This window comes from Mastomys coucha, unplaced genomic scaffold (genome assembly GCF_008632895.1).
Source record: "Mastomys coucha isolate ucsf_1 unplaced genomic scaffold, UCSF_Mcou_1 pScaffold16, whole genome shotgun sequence".
Classification (NCBI taxonomy): Eukaryota; Metazoa; Chordata; class Mammalia; order Rodentia; family Muridae; genus Mastomys; species Mastomys coucha.
In genome coordinates this window covers 82,497,348-82,519,108 of record NW_022196898.1, presented here as the reverse complement: position 1 = coordinate 82,519,108, position 21,761 = coordinate 82,497,348, and the positions used below count along the sequence as shown (strand labels likewise).

Here is a 21,761-nt window from a genome sequence, read left to right as displayed (position 1 = left end):
ACCATCACCACCACCACCACCATCATCACCGTCACCACCATCAGCACAGTTGCCTGTACTCTTCCACTTACTTGAGGTATCCTGGGCCTGTTGACTTCTTCTAAGATTTTCTCTCAGTACCCTTATCACTTCTTCTTGATGTTCAACAGTGGCTTTTTTAGAAAGAATTCTAACAAGAATAAAATAATAAAATATGTAAATATTCAAGTGATTTTATGTGGAAGAGTAACTAGAAATGTTGCAGAAGTTTCTAACTTGATGTCATACTGACATAACAGTCTATTCAGTTCAGTTGTAGGAACAGTCCAGCTTTATTATTGAGAGACTAATTCACTTAAAACTTCTGGAAACATAATAGGCTATGTTAGTTATATCTGAACAAAATTATTTTTGGAGACACTATAAACTGTTACCACAGGGTGATATAAACGGAAAACCACCAGAGAATGAAAAGAAACAAAACAAAAACAAAGAAAACCAAACCAAACACTTAATTTCCATACTGTCAGGACAGCAAGTCCTTACTGCAGCTCTGATTTCTGGCAGAGTCAAAGCTCCAATTTGACCCTGCTTCCTGGAGAGAGAGGTACTTTATGAATTGTCAGTCAGCAACCCAAGCGTTAGTTAGCCATGATAAATTATGCTGCTGCCTCGGAAATTCTACTGTTCTTAAGAGCTACGAAAGTGGTGTCAGTTATTGTGACATGCCTTTAGTCCCTCTGTGCAGGCAGATCTCTGAACTTGACGCCAACCTGCTAGAGAGCACTCTTCAGGATAGCTAGGACTACCCAGAGAAACCCTGTCTCAAAAACCAAAAACTATGAAAACAAATGCTGACTGTATTTTATAGGTGAGACTGTCCTTCCTAATTTCTATTTTCCAGGTAGAGGTAAATGACATTCTTGATGAGGAAGAACGTCTGCAGAGCCTTCTCTTCTTACATTAGCCCCACTTGTGTTTAAATGCCAGGACTGGATGAGACTAACATCTGTTTACGGTGACGGGCAGACTTGGAATTCAGTTCCTCTGACTTTCCAACGGTCATCTCACTATGCTCCCATACAGAAACAACTTTTGGTATACTCTAATGTGTAACAGCACACACAGGCAAATGAGTAAGAAGTGGATATGCTGAGGGATCCCAAGTACCAAAAGAAAATACTCTCTACACAAAACACAACAGGAGGAGAAAGGGAATTAACAGAACCAAGAAGTCTTAGTCCCACGCCCATGTGTGCGCACAGCAAAGCAAAGGCTCTCAACAGTCACTCGGAAGGATCACAGGCAGCCAAAAACACCCTGCAAATGCTGGGAGTCAGGCTCATGCTCTCGATGCTGGGGATGGAAGCAGCCCTGGCCCATGCTAGGCCAACACCCTGCCAGGAGCTACGCCACAACTCAAGCTGGGCTTCCTTTTCTTTTTTTAAAGTTTTTCAAGACAGGGTTTCTCTGTGTAGCCCTGGCTGTCCTGGAACTCACTCTGTAGACCAGGCTGACCTCGAACTCAGAAATCTGTCTGCCTCTGCCTCCCAAGTGCTGGGATTAAAGGCGTGCGCCACCACCGCCCAGCTGGGCTTACTTTTTATGTTGCACATGTAATCATAATTTAATGAGCTTAAAACCTGTGGGTGCTTACATATTTTTTAAAAATTACATTTTTTATTAAATTACTTTCTGAAAAGTAAACTACTTCAAAGATGTCTGTGTAGTCTATGAGGGAATGTGATGTGACTAAAGCCACGTGCAAGGAAAGAGAAGACAGGCATACTCCTTTTCATATTCCTTGGCGTCTGCCTTCTTCTCTAGGTCAGCCTTCACCAGCTGCATTTTGAGTTCCTCAATTTCTTCTTTATAGGGCACAGCTCCTAAAGCAATTTTGTCCTTTCCCAGGAAAAAAAAAAAAGAAAAGAAAAACAATTAGTTTCAATTTTGCCAGTTGTTTTGTCACCATGCTGTAGCAGGAATATCTGAAAGCCGCCTACAACTCCTGATATGTGCAGACAATAAAGGCATTAACTTTAATTGAGTAATATCCCAATACTTGATATGAAGTATATCTGGAGCTATATGTAAACTAATATTTTTTCTTTCTTTAAGAAAACACTCTTCTCAATGAAAAATGTGATGTACTTTACCAAATGAAACAGAAAGGCTGAAAGTAATCAAATGAGTGTTCACTGTTCATTGAAAGTAATCAAATGAGGAACACACTATGGTTCAGTGGTTCTGAGCGAGCACTGGTGGCTCGTATGGCCTACGTGGGTTTAACTTCCAGCAACCACATAACTACCCACAATTGTTAATAACTCCAGCACCGGGCAAGCACATGATATACAGACATACATGCAGGCAAAAACATTCAGACACATAAAAAAGGAAAGAAAAGAAAAAATGAAATAAATGAACAAGGAAATGAGAGAGAAGCCATGCAGCCGAGAGGCTGACATGAGCCTCAGATCCAGAGAACAACTTTCAGAGTCTGCTGTCTCCTTCCACTATGTGGATTCTGGGGATTAAACTCAGGCTTTGTGGCAAGCATCCTTACCCAATGAGCCATTTTGCAGCTCCACTATTTTTAGAATCGTGTTTAGGTTTATAGAAAATTCTCACACAAACGTTGCCTTTCTTTTTAATTATGATTAAAAACCATGCATTAGCACAGTATACTGTCTACAAGTGAAGGAATACTGGCAATACAAGTGAAGTGAATTTACTTTTGAGATAGGGTCTCACTGTATAGCCCTGGCTGGTGTAAAACTTCCTGTCCAGAGCAGTGTGGCTTCCCTTGCAGAGGCCCACTGGCCTGCCTTTGAGTTCTGGCATGAACTGTGTGTGCCCCCACACCTGTCCTGGTAGTGATCCTTTTAATTGATTACTATACTTTTTTTTTTTTTCTGATACAGGGTTTCTCTGTGTAGCCTTGGTTGTCCTGGAACTCACTCTGTAGACCAGGCTGGCCTCTAACTCAGAAATCTGCCTGTCTCTGCCTCCCAAGTGCTGGGATTAAAGGTGTGCACCACCACCAGCTAATTGATTACTATTAACTAAGGCCACAGTTTACGTTAGGGTTTCTTTAGACTCCCCAAGTTCTACTTTCTTTCCCTTCTGCTTCCTGGCAAATGTTACTTTTAATTGTTTGCCCAATTTTCATATGTGAAGTTTTTTTAGAAGGTAGAGAAACTTTTCAGATGGCCTTTACTTAGAAATATGCTTTTAAGGGCCCGTTGTCTTTTCATGACTTGCTAGGTCTCCCCCTATATCCTACAGTTTTTTTTAAAGACAGGATCTTTTGTATCCTCACTGAGCTTTCTTCCTGGGTTTATTTGTGGGTGGCTGCTGTAAATGGGGATACAGAGGATTTTGTTGATTTTGTAAACTTCTACTTTGTTGAAGGTGTTCCTCAGTTCTGAGATTTTCTGTGGAGTCCTTGGGGTATTTGGTGGACAGGCCCAATCTTCAGCAAAATGGGAAGCTTGGACTTCCTTCTCTAATCTTACTGCTTTAGCTCTACTTCAAGGACTGCAGTGAATTGGAGTGGAGAGAGAAAACACTTGTTTGTAATCTTAGTGGAATGATTTGAGCTTTTCACCTTTTATCCAGTGTGATATTGGCTATAGGCTTGCCATGGACAGTCTTTATTAAATCAGGCTGCTCTAGGACTGGTTATGTAGCTAAAGATGACACTTAACTCCTGATTCCCACCCCACCTCCCATGTGCTGGGATTACAGGCCTGTGCCTCCTCTGAGCTTCCAGCACGGCAGGCAAGCACACATCCCAACGGTGCCGTGTCCTTAGTGCTACCATTACATAACAACGCAGTAACTGCATAGATTTGGCAGAGTGCATCCACATATCTTGTTTTGAGTGGAGTTCTTTCTAATCTTCCCATTTCATCCCAGATTGCTTAACATCCTTCCTATGACATTCTACAAGTTCTTTTTGTGTATCTTGTATTCAGGGTCTTACCAGATAAAGATATATTTTTCTCCCTGTCTGTTTACGTTATTCTCCAGGGTCTCTGGAGAGCAGAATTGAGCAGTGAGAGTCTATGTGTCTATGTTTAATCCTATGGCTGCACTTTTGGTTTGGATGTAAAAAGCCATTGCCTACTTAAAGGGACATACATTTCTCCTGTGTTGCCTGAACACCACATGGGTGTTGTTACTCCCATTAGGAAGCGCTAGTGGGTGTCCAGGTGTCCGGCATCAATATTTGATCCATCGTCTTCTCTCCACTGAGGTACCTTTGTGCCACGCACACTTTGCTTGACGGCAGTATTTGAGGCGTAAACTTCAAGGAAAGTCAGTCTCCTGCCTCCGCATTGTCGCCTGGCACCCCAAACTCAGAGGTAGCCCAGATATGTCCTTACACTTGTGTGCTAGGGGCCCACAAAGATATCATTTCTCTATAGCTAGTAAGAGAAAATTCGGACATTGCTCCTTGACCTTCACCAATGTTCCAACATCCTAGTCAAACCCTGGCTTGGAATGTTAAGCCATCCAAACTAATTGCCTCCAGCATTTTGGGTAGGGTATTAAAACTTACAGAAAGAGACAGCATAGAGCATTTAGAATTCTAGATTCAGAGCAGGCAGTCTGCATTCAGCATTCGGACTCGCTCGCACTCAGACTCGAATCAGAGCGTAAGTAGAAGTCCGTAGCCCCCCCGCCCCCCGGGCCCAGAGCTTTTGGACCGGGGGTGGGGGGCGCTGGGGTGCAGCACCAGTTGAGATTCAAGAGAGTGAGCATTCGAGATTCGAGCATTCAGCATTGAAGATTCGAGATTCAAGCCTCTATTCTCCTGGCTGGTGCACCCACAGCCTCCCGGGACTCTGGCAGGGACCACGTAGCCCGAACATACTCGGAGCCTGGGGGTGCTGCACCAGTCTAGAGGAGATGGCTGCTGTTTTAGATCTAGTGTGTTTTAGGTGGCCTCAGATGTACCTCGATTACTGAGCTGCCAGATTTTTCATTTCTCTCTTTTACAATGATTGTAAAAGCCTCATGTCATTTTAAAAAGAAACACACTCAGACCTTACACCACTCATGTCTAGTCTGTTTGTCAAAGCCGAATCCCGTGCACACTTGGCCAGAACCCATCGTCCCAAGGTACAAGGGACCCCGTAAGAAACCCCAGTCAGTGGCACCTTTGTCCCTTTAAAAAGATCTTAGGGCTGCCTTGGAGTGTCTGTCTCTAGGGTCTCAGTTCTGTCCCTCTGATCTGTTTGTCTACATACTGTTTTAAAAGCTCAAACAAACCAACAAGAAAATTTCAATATAGGCTGAAAGTGTAGAAATTACGCAGGTATTCTTTGGCTATGATATCAAGAAAGTACTCACATAAAACACCGACTGTCTTAGTAATTCTTGCTTCAGGGAAATCAGAACTAGAAAAGCTGATTTAGAAATGAGTGACAGGAAGAATTGGGCACAGGCAGCATGTCACCCGTGGTCAGAGGGATGCTCTCAAAAAAACCAAATAAAAAAAAAAAACCAACCAACCAACCAACCAACCAAAAAAACCAACAACAAAAAAACTGCTAGCCATCACGTGTTCTTATTAATGAATCAAAAAGACTGAAATATAAAGTCCTAGTTAATAAGACTGGTTTAGCCCCCTGCAGATTAGATGGATTCTGTTAACTATTCTTATGCTAGAAACATAGTCCCCTGTGCTTTTGATTTGAATCATATTAGACTTAGAAATTAATTATGGACGGGGTTGGGAGATGGCTCACCAAGTAAGAACACATCTGCTTTTAGAGAACACCCATGTTTGTTTCCCAGCTCCCATCAGGTATCTCACAAGCTCCTGTAACTCTTGCTCCAGGAGATCAATGCTTCTGAGCATCTCAGGCACATGCATTCATTACACATACACACACAGACACTCACACACACAGAGGTAAAATCACAAACATCTAAAAAAAAGAGAAATGAAGGACTAAACAAAAACTGAAAAATCTCTGCAATCAGTTCTGACCTGGGACATATTTTCACATATTTTCTAATATATTTTCACATATTCTCGCTGTTTGCTAAGATTCAAACACGTTACTTTATTACAAGAAGAAATTTACTAAGATTTTGTCCAAATTACATTATTTCATTTTTAGTTAAAAATGCTCTATTAGACATTGTATTTAGAGGATAAAATTAATATCCTTGGGAGTAAAAATTCTGAAATAAGTAATTTTAGATACTATAATTTAAAAATATGATTCCCAGAAACACCTTTAAAAAGCCACACTATGGAGAGCTTATGCACTCGTCAGGATGGCAAGCAAGCCATCCCCCTGATGCCCAAAGCAGTCTAACTGACGCAACAAAATGTGTTGCTTATTCTATTTTGAAATTCCTTTTTCTGGTATAATAAAACTAACCACTTTGCTGGGTGATGGTAACATGTGTCTTTGGGAGGTGGATCTCTGAGTTCAAGGCCAGCCTGGTCTATAGAAAAGTTCCAGAATAGCCAAGGCCACATAGAAAACACCCATTTCTGTTGAGGCCTACCCTACCAGCAAAGCCATAGGCATTTGGTTCCACGCCTGCTAGCTGTTTCATATTGTTGCTGTAATATGCCTGCTAGTCATTGACCCAGAAAAATAACTTGACTCAGAGCAGGGTCATTGCTGACCACATACTCTCTTATATTCTGTATGTTATGAGGTTTGTTAATCTTAAGAAATTCCACAACTATAAGTCTCATGTAGGAGCCATCAAATTAAAGGTCAACATGAACTGTTATGTCTGAAATGGCTGGAGTCAGGGCCAACCCCCGGGCAGCACTTCCAGCACATGAAAAGACCCAACTCATCACATACATGGACAACAGTACACTCACCACTTAGTGTTTTTGTGCTGTGCATTTGCGCTCAGCACCAGGAAGTTTCCTACCTTTGAGGTCAGTTGTTCAGCTCCTGATGTAACACGAGGACCCTTACTGTCCTGTGTGGAAGGCCGCACAGTAGGATGGAAATGCACAGCAGACTGGGAGGCAGTCAGTGTCTGGTAGACTTCAGAGAGTTGTTGAGTTGTTTCTGTCAGGGACTTCAGGTCATGCTCCAATTCTTTGGATCTGGTAGCACTTCTTTCCTCAAACTCTGTTGACTCATTTATCATGGTCTATAAACAGTGAGAGACCACTATAGCTTTAAAATAATTGATGCTTTAAAATTACATTATGAAAAAACTAGAATTCTAAGAGAGTGTGCATGCTGAAATTCATTATTTAGAACATTTTACAACAGTGCTCAAGACAACGAATGTACATTTTTCTTTCAACATGTTAGATGTTAAGAATGACATGAGTAAAAGAATAAGGGATGGGAAGATCTATACTGACCTGCAAGATCATTTCACTTCTTTACGTTTACAGGAACCCAGGAAAAGGAATGAAGAATTGTGTAGGCTAAAGTCATCAAGAGGTGAGCACACATAGTGAATCTAACAACTCTCTATGTTCCTTCCAAACCTCAGCTCACAGAGAAAGTAATTTACTGATTTTAAACCCTTCTCATGTGTTTGGGATTTTGTCTGTATCTCTATCTGTGTAACACATTTGTGTCTGATGCCTTTGGAGACTAGAAAAGGCTGTAAGATCTCCTGGAACTGAAGTTACAGACAGCTGTGAGCCACCATGTGGTGCTGGGAACTGAACCTTGATTCTCTGGATGAGGAGGTACCCCTCTAAAGCAGAGCCATTTCTCTTGCCCCAGTTGACTGATTTTTGCTAATTAGTCTATAAATCTTCTATTCCTGTGTAGATAATAGCAGTCAAAATCATTGTTCTCATTTACGCTGAGAGCTGGCTGACACAGTGTGACGGGCTAACGTCATAATAGTTTAGGAAGCTGACAGGATCTTCGACACCAAGTGTGAGCTAGACATTCACCAACTGTCAGGTGTGGTACTTTTTGGTGCAGGATCTTGGTAATAGGAAAGATTATCTGTAGGGATGGATTATGTGAGAATTTTCTGTACTACTGGGCTAATTTTTCCACAAACCTAACAAAAGATACATACATGCTAAAAACAAAGTAACAGTAGGCACATTTGGTGTATAGTCTAGAGCACATGACAGGGAAGCTACTGAGGTGAACACACACAGGTCCCCTGAAGGCAGGACTGTATATGGCGCTATCACAGCTGCTGCCCAGAGCCCTGGAACAGACTTAAGCCTCAGGTTCTCCGAGGCCACCGGGGCAATGGCTCAGTCCTTACAGGCAGTGAGAGGGGAACCGGGAGACAATAATGAGCAGCTCCCAAGTGGGAACTTGGTATCAGCAAACAGCCTGGGCCCTCCCACGTACAAACTGGTTTGATTATCTTGAAGAAGCATGATACAATAAAAGAATAAAGCTTGGACAACCAAAACTTTTCAGAGAGCACCTACATACACAAACTACAGGAATCCAAGCTGGTCGAACCCCTTAGAAGGAGTAGAAAGAGCAGCGCAAAGACTTGAAGAGCGCGACAGTGAACAGTGACACTCACAGTGATTTTGCTGTGATACAAGTTATTCACCAGCCCGGTGCTTTTGTTTCCTTTCTGGATGATACTTTTAAGATCTTCTGTATCAAAATGAGTATTTAGCCATTTTCCCAAAAACTCAGTTATTTCTTTTCTATTACTTAGTACTTGTTGGACTTCAGTTTTTATGGTGAGGAAGTCATTTTCTGAAAAATCTTTGAGAATTTCCTGTGTGAAAAATAGTCACCAAGTTATATAAGCATTAGGAAAAACTTTATCCAAAATACATATAAACTATAAAAATATTGCAAAGGGGAGAAAAACCGACTGGACTCTGCTTATTAAGATATTAAAGGAAATGAATTCTATTTTAAAACTTGATTCCAAATACTTGCCTAAGAGAACACTGGCAATATACTCTACACGACAAAGGGACTCCACCTATAGGCTCTGGTCACTGCTTTTCTGTGTACTCGGCAGGCCTGACATGCATGTTGGGAACGGCACGCCTGCTTTACACTGATGGAAGAACAAAGTCCTTGAGGAGCTGATGTGGGGAAAGAAGTCTGACTTTCAGTATTGGGTGTAAGAAGGCACCAGGAAACCTAAAGTTGTATAAATTATCACGGGCTGATGTTAAATCTGTCTTCTATGTCTATGCAGGTCTGACAGAGTCTAAGCTGTCTCTTGGCCACCTGTCACTCTGCAAGTTATTAATGATTTCTGATGAATAAAAATTACTTTAAACACACACAACGGTTATCTGTTTATGAAAGGCTTAAAACCTTATTAAATACATAAAAAATAAAGCATACCTCAATATGGAGGTCCATCTCCTGGCTCAGTTTGATCTGCAAATCTCTGGATGGAATATTGTAAGTCTGTGAAAGGCTTTGGATTTTAATTTGCAGTTCGTTCTGCTTTTCTACTTCCTGAATAAAAGCCATTTCAAATTTATTGATAAACTTATGTTGCTCTTCCTTTATCCTTGCAATGGAGCTTAACACATACTTGAAGAAAAAGAGAAATCCAAAGTGAGACATTACACTTAGGAGATATTTCAGCGTCTGAGGTCTTGTTTTCTTACACTCAGACAGATGGCAGAGGAGGAGGCAAGCACCTTAGAAAGTTCCCCTCCAGACTGCTGCTTTCGGAACTGGCTTCCTGCCAGACAGATCTCTCATTCAGTGGTTTTCAAATGAAACATGGCCCTTTCCATAAGTTCTCTTTCTTATTAGCTGAGATTTTTAATTATGTGTGAGGGTGTTTTGCTTATGTGTATATTTGCATTCCACATATGTGTATGGTGTCCATAGGGGCCAGAAGAGAGCATTGGATCTCCTAGAACTGGAGCTCCAGGTACCTATGAGTCACAGTATCATATTGGGAGTGACCCCCAAGTCCCCTAGAAGAGTAGCCAGGAATCTCAGCCACTGAGCCATCTTTGTAGCCTTATTATGTAAATGTTGGTTAAACTGCTAATCCTATCACCACACATTTGCAATTAATAAAAATGGTATCCTATTTCATTTTATATAAAGTCACATGGGTGCCATGTGAGTTCAGGTGCCATAGGCTGAGGAGAGAGCACCAGAAGCCTGCAGCTGCAGCTCCACGTGGTGTGAACTGCCTGGACCATGGTTATGAACTCAACTGGGCTCTCTGTACAAACAGCAAATACTCTTCATTGCTGAGCCACCTCTCCATCCCCATTTTAAATTTTCAAAATATTCTAACGTTCTTGTCTGACTGGCCCCCAAATGTCACATGCTTCAGGATTTCCTTGTCAAAAGCATATTTAGAGCTCTGGCTTGAAGGTAATGATAATTTTAATGTTCCCTAGTCCTCATAAATTTTGGGTATCTGACTGTCAGGATCTATTAGAGGATTGTCAGAACCATGGGAACAATTTTCCGAGTTATGGAACCAACCCTTAACGTTGTGATTTAACCTTTTCTCTAAAGCACCAAGTAAACTAACTGCCTTCACTATGGCCACTGATGAGTCCATTTTCATCAACAAACTGAGGGCTACCTTCATCTCATCTTCCAGCTGAGGTATGTACCACTCCAGGCCACACCATCTTTTGTTTGTGTCTGTGTTAGGACGGAGGCTGATGTTGGACCTCTTCCTCAGATACTTTCTACCCTATTAGTTGAGGCAGGATTTCTCACACTGTGCTCTGGGCTCATTGATTCAGTTCGTTAGGAGGCCCCAGATCCTCCTGTCACCTCCTCTGCAGTTCTGGGATCACAAGTGTGCCCCGCCAAATTGGCTTTTAACATGAGTGATGGGGTCTGAATGCTTGCACGGTAAGCACTCCACTGACCGGACCATTTCCAGGCCTCCGATCTCATTGCAAGGGGTTTCCAACAGCAGCTCTTGTGCTTGCTCTTCTCTGCCTTTGGCTTGTCCAGCATGGAGGCCGTGTCTGGCTCTCCTGGACACGTCCGAGTTTCCTCTAACCCTAACGCTCCTATTCCTCTAGATGCTCTCTGAATGACTCTAAGCATGCAGCAGTGACACCTGCATGCTTGCCTCTTCTACTGATAAACCTCAGAGGCTTCCTTTGCTTTTCTTCTTGAGTGGTACAACAAGAGAACTCCAACTTCAATGCACCCCAATCTAAACTTATCTCTGCCCACTCTTTACCTGCCTTGTCACTCCAAGAAGAGTCACCACAGACCTGGCCAGGCATGCTCGGGACTTCACCCATAGCTTTCTTCCCTCCACCTTCTACATTTGGACCTACTCTTCTCAGCTGCTGGGATCTCTTTCAGTCTGTGTGTCTGCTCTGTCCTAGAGAACATTCCTTGGCAGTACAATCATACAGTACCTCACAGGACTACTTTATTGGTTATTTCCTGCCAATGTACATACACAACTCCTCAAACTTGTTTTGTTTATTCTATTTAGCACTTATTAAAATGGTAACCCAACTTGGTTCTGCAACTGCTTAAATGAATATCCACTGGTTCCATCTCTGTCTCTGTCTCATCTCACAGTGAACTTCAAGCTTTACTGCCCTAGAAAATGACAAGGCTCCCAAGGAGCGAGTGCAGTGTTCCAGAAGCAGAAAGTAAGCGCTGGAGGAGGAGACTGGCCAGTCAGGTTGCTGAGAGGAGATCTCAGATTACTGAGTGGCCTCCATGTTGCAGGAGGCTGCAGGGCTGCAGCTTCCTGAGTCATAACCCCTTTCTGGGATGAGCTTTTTTGAGTCACCCTGAGTAACCTCTCATAAACCATGACCCCCAAAACTAATTGGTTCACTGTAACCCCAAAACACTCATTGGCCTACTGAGCTGGACTTCAGTGCAATTGCTATTTTGGTCTGTCATGGAATCCCTATGCAGGGTGAATAGTCACGTGTTAGATATCCCCGGGAAAAGTCTGTCACATAACAAGCTCTCCACACCCGTGACGTCACAAGTCTGCCTGAGCAGACTATAAGATCTGTGCGCTATGGTTCACAGGGCTCTGAGCACCCTCACCTGGTGTCTAGGCCCATGGGCAGAGCTCATGTTTTATTGAATGAATCCTATCTTCAGATCCATATAATCTTTAATTTGGTGGCTAATACAAATGGTATATGTTAACTCCTAAAGGATTTAAAAGTGCATTAAAATGTATAACTGAAATTATAATTACATCAAAATGAGGCTAATATTAAAAAAAGTTGGTACCTTAAGTCTCTTGACGACTCTGTGGAATTCCAAGGAACATCTCTGGTTTGCAGTAAGAAGTTTTTCAATCTCTTTGGTTTGTGTATGTGGAAGTGAGAGCTTTGTTCTTATAGTAATTGACAGTTCTTTTTGGGTTTTAATTTCTCTCTCCAAGTCAAGAGAGACTCTATTCAAGCACTCATAATCATTAGCCATTTCTGAATATCTTTTCAGGAGTTTCTAAAGGAAATTAGAATTCATTGAAATGAATGAGATTTGCCCAGGATCACTTTCCCACATAGGCCTTAAAAAACAAACCACAAACCGCCACTGTGTCATTTGTACATATGTGTACATGTATACGCATATGTACCTGTGCTAGGCTATAAAAACATTATAATGTTTAGGGAAATGTTCGCTACCGTCTATTCACTATTCCCTTTAATTCCACCTTGGGTGGCACAAGATGCCTTTAGAACAGTAGCAACAATGCCATGAAGCTGCTACAGGACTCTTACTTCTATCCTGAGGCACTTTTCTCGAAGTCTTCCTGTACCGTGTTGCTCTTCACCACATAGTAACACCTTTCCATATTTCATGGTCTCTTCATGGTTCTGATGGGCCTGGTTCAAAGAAATACATAGCAATAATCACATTCACATAGCAAGTCTAATCAAACATGCTTACACTTTATATCATGCTTCAGGAAAGGAATTAAATATTTCATCGTGATCTAATAACAGTATTAGATCCAGTAATAACAGTAAGGAAAGGGAGTGATAGTACTGTCAAGTCACAGAGTGACTAACTAAACTCACTGAAGGAACACACAAGAGAAGCACATGACTTCTAGAGAAAGCCTTGCAGATTATTTTGGTTCGTATTCTCACAAATATCTACATTAGAATTATGGTCACCAACTAAATTCAAACACTGTATATTTTTCCCAGGACCTTGGGCTGAAAATTCAAATTTCATTCATATTTTTTCTGCATGACTAAAAAGCTCAGAACAGACCTCCCTCCCCCCATTTTCGACCATTGTTTAGCTTGTCCATGTAGCACCTAGAATGTCTGCTTGATACAAATAAATTAGGTCTGTGTGTTAAGTTTAGATAGCCCCCACATACACTAGACTCTCAAGCATCTAATGTTTCTGGCAACACTGCACATAAGGCTTTCTATTTCACCATTCAAACATGAAAAAAAAATAGGTATAGATTTACTTTATATACCTATTTGTCTAAATTCTCTGCTTCTTTTTAGAGGACTGAATTAAACTTTTAAAGATTATTGTGAAATAAAGTCAAGAAAACCTTCCTTTTAATATTTACTTTGCTTTTTTTTTTTTACTTTGCTTTTTTTTTTAACTTCAGTAATGAAAGCCTGTTCATTTCTAGAAGTCTATTAATAGAGGAAATGGAGGGATTTAATTTTTGACAAATGCAGTCTTTGAAATACCCCATTCACTTAAAACAATGTTGTTTCTTTTTGTTGTTTGTTTCAGAAAGTTAGAAGGAAAACAGTGTATCCAATAAATCTTTTCTTAAGAATGAATAGAATTTTCATTCTTTTGTGTTTCCTTTTTTGTGTGAGGCTTACAGAACGTTTCCCATAACATTTCACCATCAACAGAAGTTTCCAGAAAAAAAAAATTGGGGGATAGTAGGTGAGAGGGGAGACCAACAACCCCCAATCCAGACAACACACACTGGTAATTACCCTTGAAAACCCCAGAGTCTTACAGCCACTAAGCAGACGGCGGTCTGAACTCACTCTTATTAGTAAGTTTCTTATGGTTTCTCTGCATCCTTTTTCCATTCTGAGAGACTCTTTTATCTTTTATTCTGTTTAGCTCACTGTTTTCTTATTGCATTAAGGTTTTCGTGAACTTTCTTAATCAAATGTAAGTTATTTTCACCAACACTTTGCATATGCAAATTCCGGGCCTCAAACTGCTTCAATGCTTAATTTTCTCTACTTTAAAATAAACTTTACTGATGATGGCTTCTTCCGCCTTAAGCAGCTGAAGCTTTTCTTTCTGAAGTTCTTGGATCTTGATTGACATAATTATAAAACAGATCAGAACAAAGAATTTCTTCAAGAAGGTAGTGTCTACTTGTCTTTCTTTCTGTCTGTCCAGACACACACACACACACACACACACACACACACACACACACACACACACACACACCCACCCACCCCAGGCATCTTTATCTGAAACACTCCCAATCTATGTTTCAGATTTCACAGTACTTGCAGTCTTGACTTTACTTGTTGAAAATTCATGGTCTGAAATTCTCTCCAATGCAAGTTTTTGAGCTTTACTTTACTCAAAACCTTTCTAAAGGTTTCAGGTAAACCTTTCAGATATCAAAATCCTCAGCACATATTTATGTATTTTATTATCTCTTCTTGGGTACAAGAGGGCCAAAGGACCCAGAGTGCAAGCTCTGACTCCACCTTTCCCCTTGGTGCTGCACCCACTCAATTACAGGACTTGTTTTTCTCTATCACTGTCTTTGAAGGTCAGTGCCACATCAATATGTTAGGTTTAGAATTCCAACATATGGATGAACCCCAGATGCCCTGCAGTTGGATGCTTGGCTTGCTTCTAGATTTTGGTCACCACAAATCACTCTATTCTCAACAGAGTTCTATTCTTGTCCAATCAGTGAATACACTGGTAAGGTAAACTCTTGGAGGTGATAGGGCTGAACCAAATGTATGGAGTGCACAAAGAGACACTGCTGAGCTGCAAGGATGCTAGCTCAGCAGTAGAGGGCACTAGCTGTTTTCAGTTCCAAGAGATCCAACACCTGAGTCTAGCCATTGCAGGAACCAGATACACAAAGAGAGGGGGGGTGAGGAAGGGAGAGGGGGGAGAGAGAGAGAGAGAGAGAGAGAGAGAGAGAGAGAGAGAGAGAGAGAGAGAGACTTCAAAAGCGGCGTCTGCACACAGGAAGCGTGCTCACCTTAAGCATAGCATCCTGTAGGCTGTCCTTGAGCTGGTCTCTCTCCATTCGGAGTATCTCCTCAATTTTCTTTAGATCATCTCTTTCTTTTATTACAGATTTCATTTCTTCAAGGTTTTCATGAATCTTCTGAGCCAGATTTAAATTCTCCATCTCTATCTTGCTCAGAGTTAAGCCCTGCTCCTTGAGCTGCTTCTTGGTTTCACTGGCATCTACTTTTGACTTAAGAAGTTGAAGCTCACTTGCCTTAAGTTCTTGAACCTGAAGGCATAAAAAGCACATGATTTTTTAGACTTATTTTTTATTATTGCTTTGTTTTATGGTTAAGGGATTTAGCCTACATGTTAGTCTATGTACCACATGGATACAGAGGCCCATGGAAGTCTCCTGAAATGGAGGTAAGACAGCCGTCAGCTGCCACAAAGGTTGTGAGATCAAACCAGCATCCTCTAAAGAGGATAACTGAGCCATCTCTCCAGCTCAGAAAACCTAATTCATTTTCCATTGTGTATGTGTGGGTGAGGGGCTCACTATATGGAGTGCCTGGAGCTGGAGGGCCAGGTTTTGAGCCACCAGACATGGATACTGGACACTGAACTCAGGTCTTCTGCAAGAGCAGTGCCTCTTAGCTGCAGAGCCATCTCTCCAGGCCAGGTCATGGGCTATTTTAAAAGAAAGATAAAGAATACTCTTTTGCTGGGAGTGGACATGTTTGCCTTTACTCCTACTATGCACAAGGGTTGGGGGAGAGATGTTTCTAAATTGACTGAAACAGTAAACATTGATTCCTATCAATGTTCTGCTAAAGGCACCAGGTCTCTTTTGAGGTATAATACACACATAAAGTATACTAATCTTAATGTGGAGCTCACTTAATTCTTGTTTCCTAGACAGGGTTTATCTGTATAGCTTTGGCTGTCCTGGAACTTGTTCTGTATACAAAGCTAGCCTCTACCTCAGAGATCTATCTGCCTCTGCCTCTCAAATGCCAGGATTAAAGGTGTGTGCCAGCACTGCCCGGCTCAGTTATTCTACACACACACACACACACACACACACACACACACACACACACACACATGCACGCACAACCTCCCTATAAAACCATAACTCAGACTAAACTTGATAGCATTTCTCTCACCCCACAAACATCTGTATGTCCTTTCCTCAAGGTAACTATTCTGACCTTTAGCATCCCATGTCAGTTATGTTTCCTTTTGAACTTAAGATGACAATGTAGTCATCCATTCACATGCTGGTATTTAGGTTGTTTTCATTTTCCCACCACTGCAAATAAAACTGCTATGAATATTCTTGTAGATTGTTTAGAAGAGTTTTCTTTGCCTTTTCTGTATATACCCAAGGAACAGAAACATCAGCTTTACAGTAAATACCATCAAACTGTTTCCCAGTGTGGCTGAACATATCCCCAAAGGCTTTAAGGCATGAAGAAAGGAGATGCCCAATCAATACCTTTTCTTGTAATTTAATGTTTGCATTTTCTAATTCCATTTCCATATTTGATAATTCCTCCATCTTCGTAGATACAGTCCCCATGAGTCTGTCAATAGTTTCTTGGTGCTCTTTCAGATTCATGTGAGCAACTCTTAGTTTCTCTTGCTTTTCCAGATCCTTAAAAAAGTGACATGTCTTAACATTAAGTAGCATTTTAAAAATTAAGTGATATATTTTCTTAGTAAAAATAACCGTGTTTTTACTTCTTTTTGTTGTGGCGCTATCAGTCTGCTTTTCTTTTAAAAAATTTACCTTAAGTTACCACCACCACCACCACGATGTGTGTGGGAGCTTCCCATGAAGTCAGCAGCCAGGTCTGTGGTCTATTTGCCCTCCTCCCTTCCCACAGACAGGTTCCTGAGACTAAGCTCAGATCATCAGGCTTGTGCAGCAAATGCTTTACCCGATAAAGCCAATCATAGGTCCTGCTTTTATACCTTAGTAATCCTCATTGTTAAATTCAGTCCTTTTCTTCCCATTTCCCTATACTCCTACTTAAGAAGCCAACACACTGCACATAACTGACTTACCAAACTGCTTCCCTCTTAATGCTTTTCTGTGTTGCAGAACAGAACACTGAGGTCAATGCTTCTTAAAGACTTGTACAACATTTTGACATATTGTTTATACTTATCAGCTCCTTTCTAAGATGCATTTAGGCTGCTTCCTAATTTTTTTTTTTTTTTTTTCTTCGAGACAGGGTTTTTCTGTGTAGCCCTGGCTGTCCTGGGACTCACTCTGTAGACCAGGCTGGCCTCGAACTCAGAAATCCGCCTGCCTCTGCCTCCCAAGTGCTGGGATTAAAGGCGTGTGCCACCACCGCCCGGCTCATGCTTCCTATTTTTAACATCAACTATTATAACCAAACAACTTTAGGGCCTACTTGTGTATATGCTTAAATATACACTCATATGCATATATATTTAACAACTGAATCAAGATATACCTAAGATAAAATTCCATAAAAAAGTGCTGAATTCACAAAGTTTACCATCAAGTTGCCTATCTAAAGGGCTACTACCCCTTTGTCACCGGGATTCGTTACTCCTAGGTGGCGACTCCGAGACCTGCTAGGGTAGAGCAGGGACTTACGCTTGCTTCTGTCTGTCGAAGACTTTTCTTTAGTTGGTCTCGCTCTTCTCTGAGGGCTTCTTCCATAATTTTTAGGCCATCATTTTCCTTAGTGACAAGTGTTATTTCTTTAAGGTTTTCATTAAGTTGTTGAGTCAATTTTAACTTCTCTATTTCTACGCTTTCCAGAGTCGAATTCTGGGCCTCTAGCTGCTTCTTCAATTGCTCCATTTGTTCCATAGTTTCTCCAAGATCAGCTTTTACTTGAGAAAGTTGATGTTCTTTTTCCTGGAGTTCTTGGCTCTTAAGATAATCATATAGTAAGTTAGAGTGTTGGAGATATGGACAAAAAAACCCCCACAAACAGTCTTAAAATTGAATCAGCAAATCTGAACCTTCAGATTTAGACATGCTCACAGCCTGTTTCATCATAGACAATAACTGTCTGAGTTATTCAGTTTAAAAAATACCTGTGCTTCTAAGACAGCATTTGTGTGCTTTAAATTCCCTTGAGTATGTGATATCTCATCTGTGTAGTCAGACACCATCTTTCTGAGCCCGTTGATAGTTTCCTGGTGCTCTTGCAGATGTATATGCGCAATTCTTAGCTCTTCCTCTTTTACCAGACCCTTAATAATTAGACAAAGAAGACATGGACAGAAATACATTTCAAACAGAAGGTATGCAAAAGGAAGGAAAAGTTCCCTCGTCTTCTCTCTCTAAGTCTTCCCAGGCTTCACTCTCTTGAGTGGATTTATATGTGACCACAAAGTCTCAGTAAAGCACCGCCAGCCTACCTTTTTCCAGGACAGGACACTACCATGCTGTGTCACGTCTACTTTGATATCTAAGGTATAGTGTTCCATGATCCAAATATGCTGTTGAGTCAATCTTAACTTCTCTATTTCTACGCTTTTCTGTGTTGCAGAACAAGACACTGAGGTCAATGCTTCTTAAAGACTTGTACAACATTTTGACATATTGTTTGTACTTATCAGCTCCCTTCTAAGATACATTTAGGCTGCTTCCTAATTTTTTTTTTTTTTTTTCGAGACAGGGTTTCTCTGTGTAGCCCTGGCTGTCCTGGAACTCACTCTGTAGACCAGGCTGGCCTCGAACTCAGAAATCTGCCTGCCTCTGCCTCCCAAGTGCTGGGATTATGCTTCCTATTTTTAACATCAACTATTATAACCAAACAACTTTAGGGCCTACTTGTGTATATGTTTATATATATATATATATACTCATATGCATATATATTTAACAAATGAATCAAGATATATCTAGGATAAAATTCCATAAAAAAGCATGGATTTAAAAAAGTTTAACATCAAATAGCCTATCTAAACAACTATTATTCCTTTGTCACCATGAGACAAATATACCAGTCCCCTACTAAAGAACAACTAATATCTACAACTATCTTTGCACAATTGTGTTAATATGTATAATGTAAAAAGCTATAACTAAACTCTTAGGACCAATTCTATACTCCTGCCCACCCTGAAGCCCAGTGGTCATTAGGGCATTGAGGTTGCACCATGCCAGAGAGATGGCACTCACTTTAGTTACAGTTTCTTCAAGGCTCTTCTTCAGTTGGTCTCTCTCTACTGTGAGGTGCTCCTCTATACTCAAAAGCTCATCTCTTTCTTTTGCTACAGATCTCATTTCTTCAAGGGTTTCATTAAGTCTTTGAGTCAAGTTTACATTCTGCATTTCCACCTTTTCCAGATTTGACTTCTGGGCCTCCAACTGATCGTTCAAGCGGTCCATTTCACTTCTATTTCCTTGAGTCTCATTAATAGTCTTCATCGCAAGACATTCATATTCTTTGCTCTGAAGTTCTTGGAGCTGAGAAAATATAACAAGTTAGGTTAGAGTACGCAGAAGTGGGTTTTGTTTGTTTTTCAAGAGGAAAGAAGAAATGTTCTTAAATCAAGGCAAAAGCTTTTACATAGCCATTCAGATGCACATGAATAATTTTTAGTTCCTTTTTATCATTTCAGAAACATAATAGGTGGCAGAACAGCCATCTCGGCTCCACTTTGTTCCCCCAAATCATCATCATCATCATCATCATCATCATCATCATCATCATCATCATCATCATCATCACTACCACCACCACCACCACCACCACCATCATCATCATCATCAGCAGCAGCAGCAGCAGCAGAGACTCACCTTAGTGCTGACTTCCTTAATGCTTTCTTTCTGCTGCTCACTTTCCACACGAAGAGCCTCTTGTATTCTTCTCAGCTCTTCTCTTTCCTTCATTAGAATTTGTATTTCCTCTTGACTCTCTTCAAGCTGTTTACTCAACAGGAGCCTGTCACTTTCTACACTCTGCAGTGCTGAGTCCTTGGCAAGGAGAAGCTCCCTGACTTGCTCTAGTTCATTCATCTTCCCTTGAGCCTCACTAGTTTCTTTTAGATTAAGTTGTTCCTGCTTCTCACAGAGTTCTTGAACCTTCAACCAATGAATGATCAATAAGTTATCAGCACAACTTATACAAGTATATCTTCCCTCCCCCGTCCCCCTCTCTCTTTCTCTCACTTTAAGGAAAAACACAAAATAGGTTCCATCATAATTCAGTATGTAGACATAGTCCTCGTTAGCAATGTCCTTCCAGTTTCCTCCCACCGCTTCTTGCCTTCAGTTTACCTTTCTCTCTAATTCAGCAGTGGTTAACTCTAGTTGTCCCCGAATACTTGACAGCTCCGTTTCCTTCTGTGAGAGGCTCATTATTAGGGTGTCAATTTTGTTCTCTTGTTCTTTCAGGCAACAACGAGCAGCGTTCAGTTCCCCTTCAGTGTCTAGATGCTTTAGTATTAGAGAAAATTATAAGATGTTTATAGAAAGATAACCACCATATTATAATTCACTCCTTTTTGAAAAGATTTAGTCATAAGAAAAAGGTTTGCTTACAAAAGATCTTGAGAAATACAGTGTAAAGAGGAAGCTATTTTATCTGTGACTTCTCTGACATGCTGTGATCGCCCATGTTCTGCCTGGAGAACCTGCTGCAGGCACAGTAATTCACCTTTCTTCTTTGCCCAGTACAGCACAATAACCCCAGGTGTGCAGTAGTGGCATGCGCACCTTGGTGGTAACCAGCAGTTCTCTAATTAGACTTAAGACCTGCTCAATCAACAAGAGGGAAACAATGTCTGGTACTTGAAACCTAAGCAACTACACAGGGCTAGTGATGTCATAGATCTTGGAGGATAATCTATAAACATGTCTTTACTAAACCAGCATAATCCCTAGCTGCATCCTATTTGCTCTTTTACTAACTTGAGCATCTCTCTCTCTTCTCTCTGCCTTTGCACTGTTCCTCGGTTGTCCAACTTCATTCATCCATTACTTCAGTAGACTCACTGTCCTTCCTTTCACACTGTGGGGCTGTTTCTATTTGTATGGACCTTCTTGCATCTTAAGGGCATTCCAAAACAATACATCTGATGACTAAATATAATAGATAGAATCCAATGGCTCAATACAGAGTAATTTTTCCACATTCTCCCATTCCCCAGTTAATAAGTTTATATTTACACACACCCAAAACTTATGTATGGGTATTTTATCTGTGTACCACAAAATGGTGCCTGCCAGAAGAGGATGTCAAAGTCCCTGTCACTGGAGTATAGACGGTTGTGAGCCATCGTTTATGCTGGGACTTGAACTTGGGTCCTCCGCAAGAACAGCAAGTGCCCCTGAGTCATCTCTTCAGCCCCAGTTAATATGTTTTCACTAAGGGTTCACTTTATTGTCAAATATCTCACTAGATAAAGTCTGGAGATAAAATAATGAGTCTTTTTGTTTCCTGCATTCTTGACTTCAACCAGAATAATTTTTTTTTAGGAAAAAAGACAGATACTATGCTAAATCTTACCAAACTGAGATGGCTATTCAGGACATTGATGCCAGGTATACTTACTATCATGGGTCATTAGGAAAGGCTTCCTAGGGGACAAAAAACAGAGCTGAAGAATAAAAACACTGGTTCCATAAAGGTGTGTATGTGAGTGCTGCAGGTGGGCAGATGATCAGAGCATTAAAAA

The 21,761-nt window shown here is 41.0% G+C and overlaps 1 protein-coding gene across 1 annotated transcript in view; it reads right to left on the bottom strand.

Annotated features, from left to right (window-relative positions):
- The window catches only part of Cenpe (centromere protein E), a 68,421-nt gene that overhangs the window by 11,058 nt on the left and 35,602 nt on the right, over positions 1–21,761 (bottom strand). The window contains exons 30-43 of the mRNA XM_031375589.1: positions 20,362–20,520; positions 19,882–20,166; positions 19,261–19,548; positions 18,168–18,326; positions 17,719–18,000; positions 16,585–16,743; positions 15,112–15,372; positions 12,653–12,757; positions 12,156–12,374; positions 9,288–9,482; positions 8,497–8,700; positions 6,898–7,125; positions 1,769–1,881; positions 72–169 (exon numbers count right to left, since the gene is read on the bottom strand). Of these exons, the coding sequence (XP_031231449.1) occupies positions 72–169; positions 1,769–1,881; positions 6,898–7,125; positions 8,497–8,700; positions 9,288–9,482; positions 12,156–12,374; positions 12,653–12,757; positions 15,112–15,372; positions 16,585–16,743; positions 17,719–18,000; positions 18,168–18,326; positions 19,261–19,548; positions 19,882–20,166; positions 20,362–20,520 (2,755 nt within the window). The remainder of the gene's footprint in view (positions 1–71; positions 170–1,768; positions 1,882–6,897; positions 7,126–8,496; positions 8,701–9,287; positions 9,483–12,155; positions 12,375–12,652; positions 12,758–15,111; positions 15,373–16,584; positions 16,744–17,718; positions 18,001–18,167; positions 18,327–19,260; positions 19,549–19,881; positions 20,167–20,361; positions 20,521–21,761) is intronic.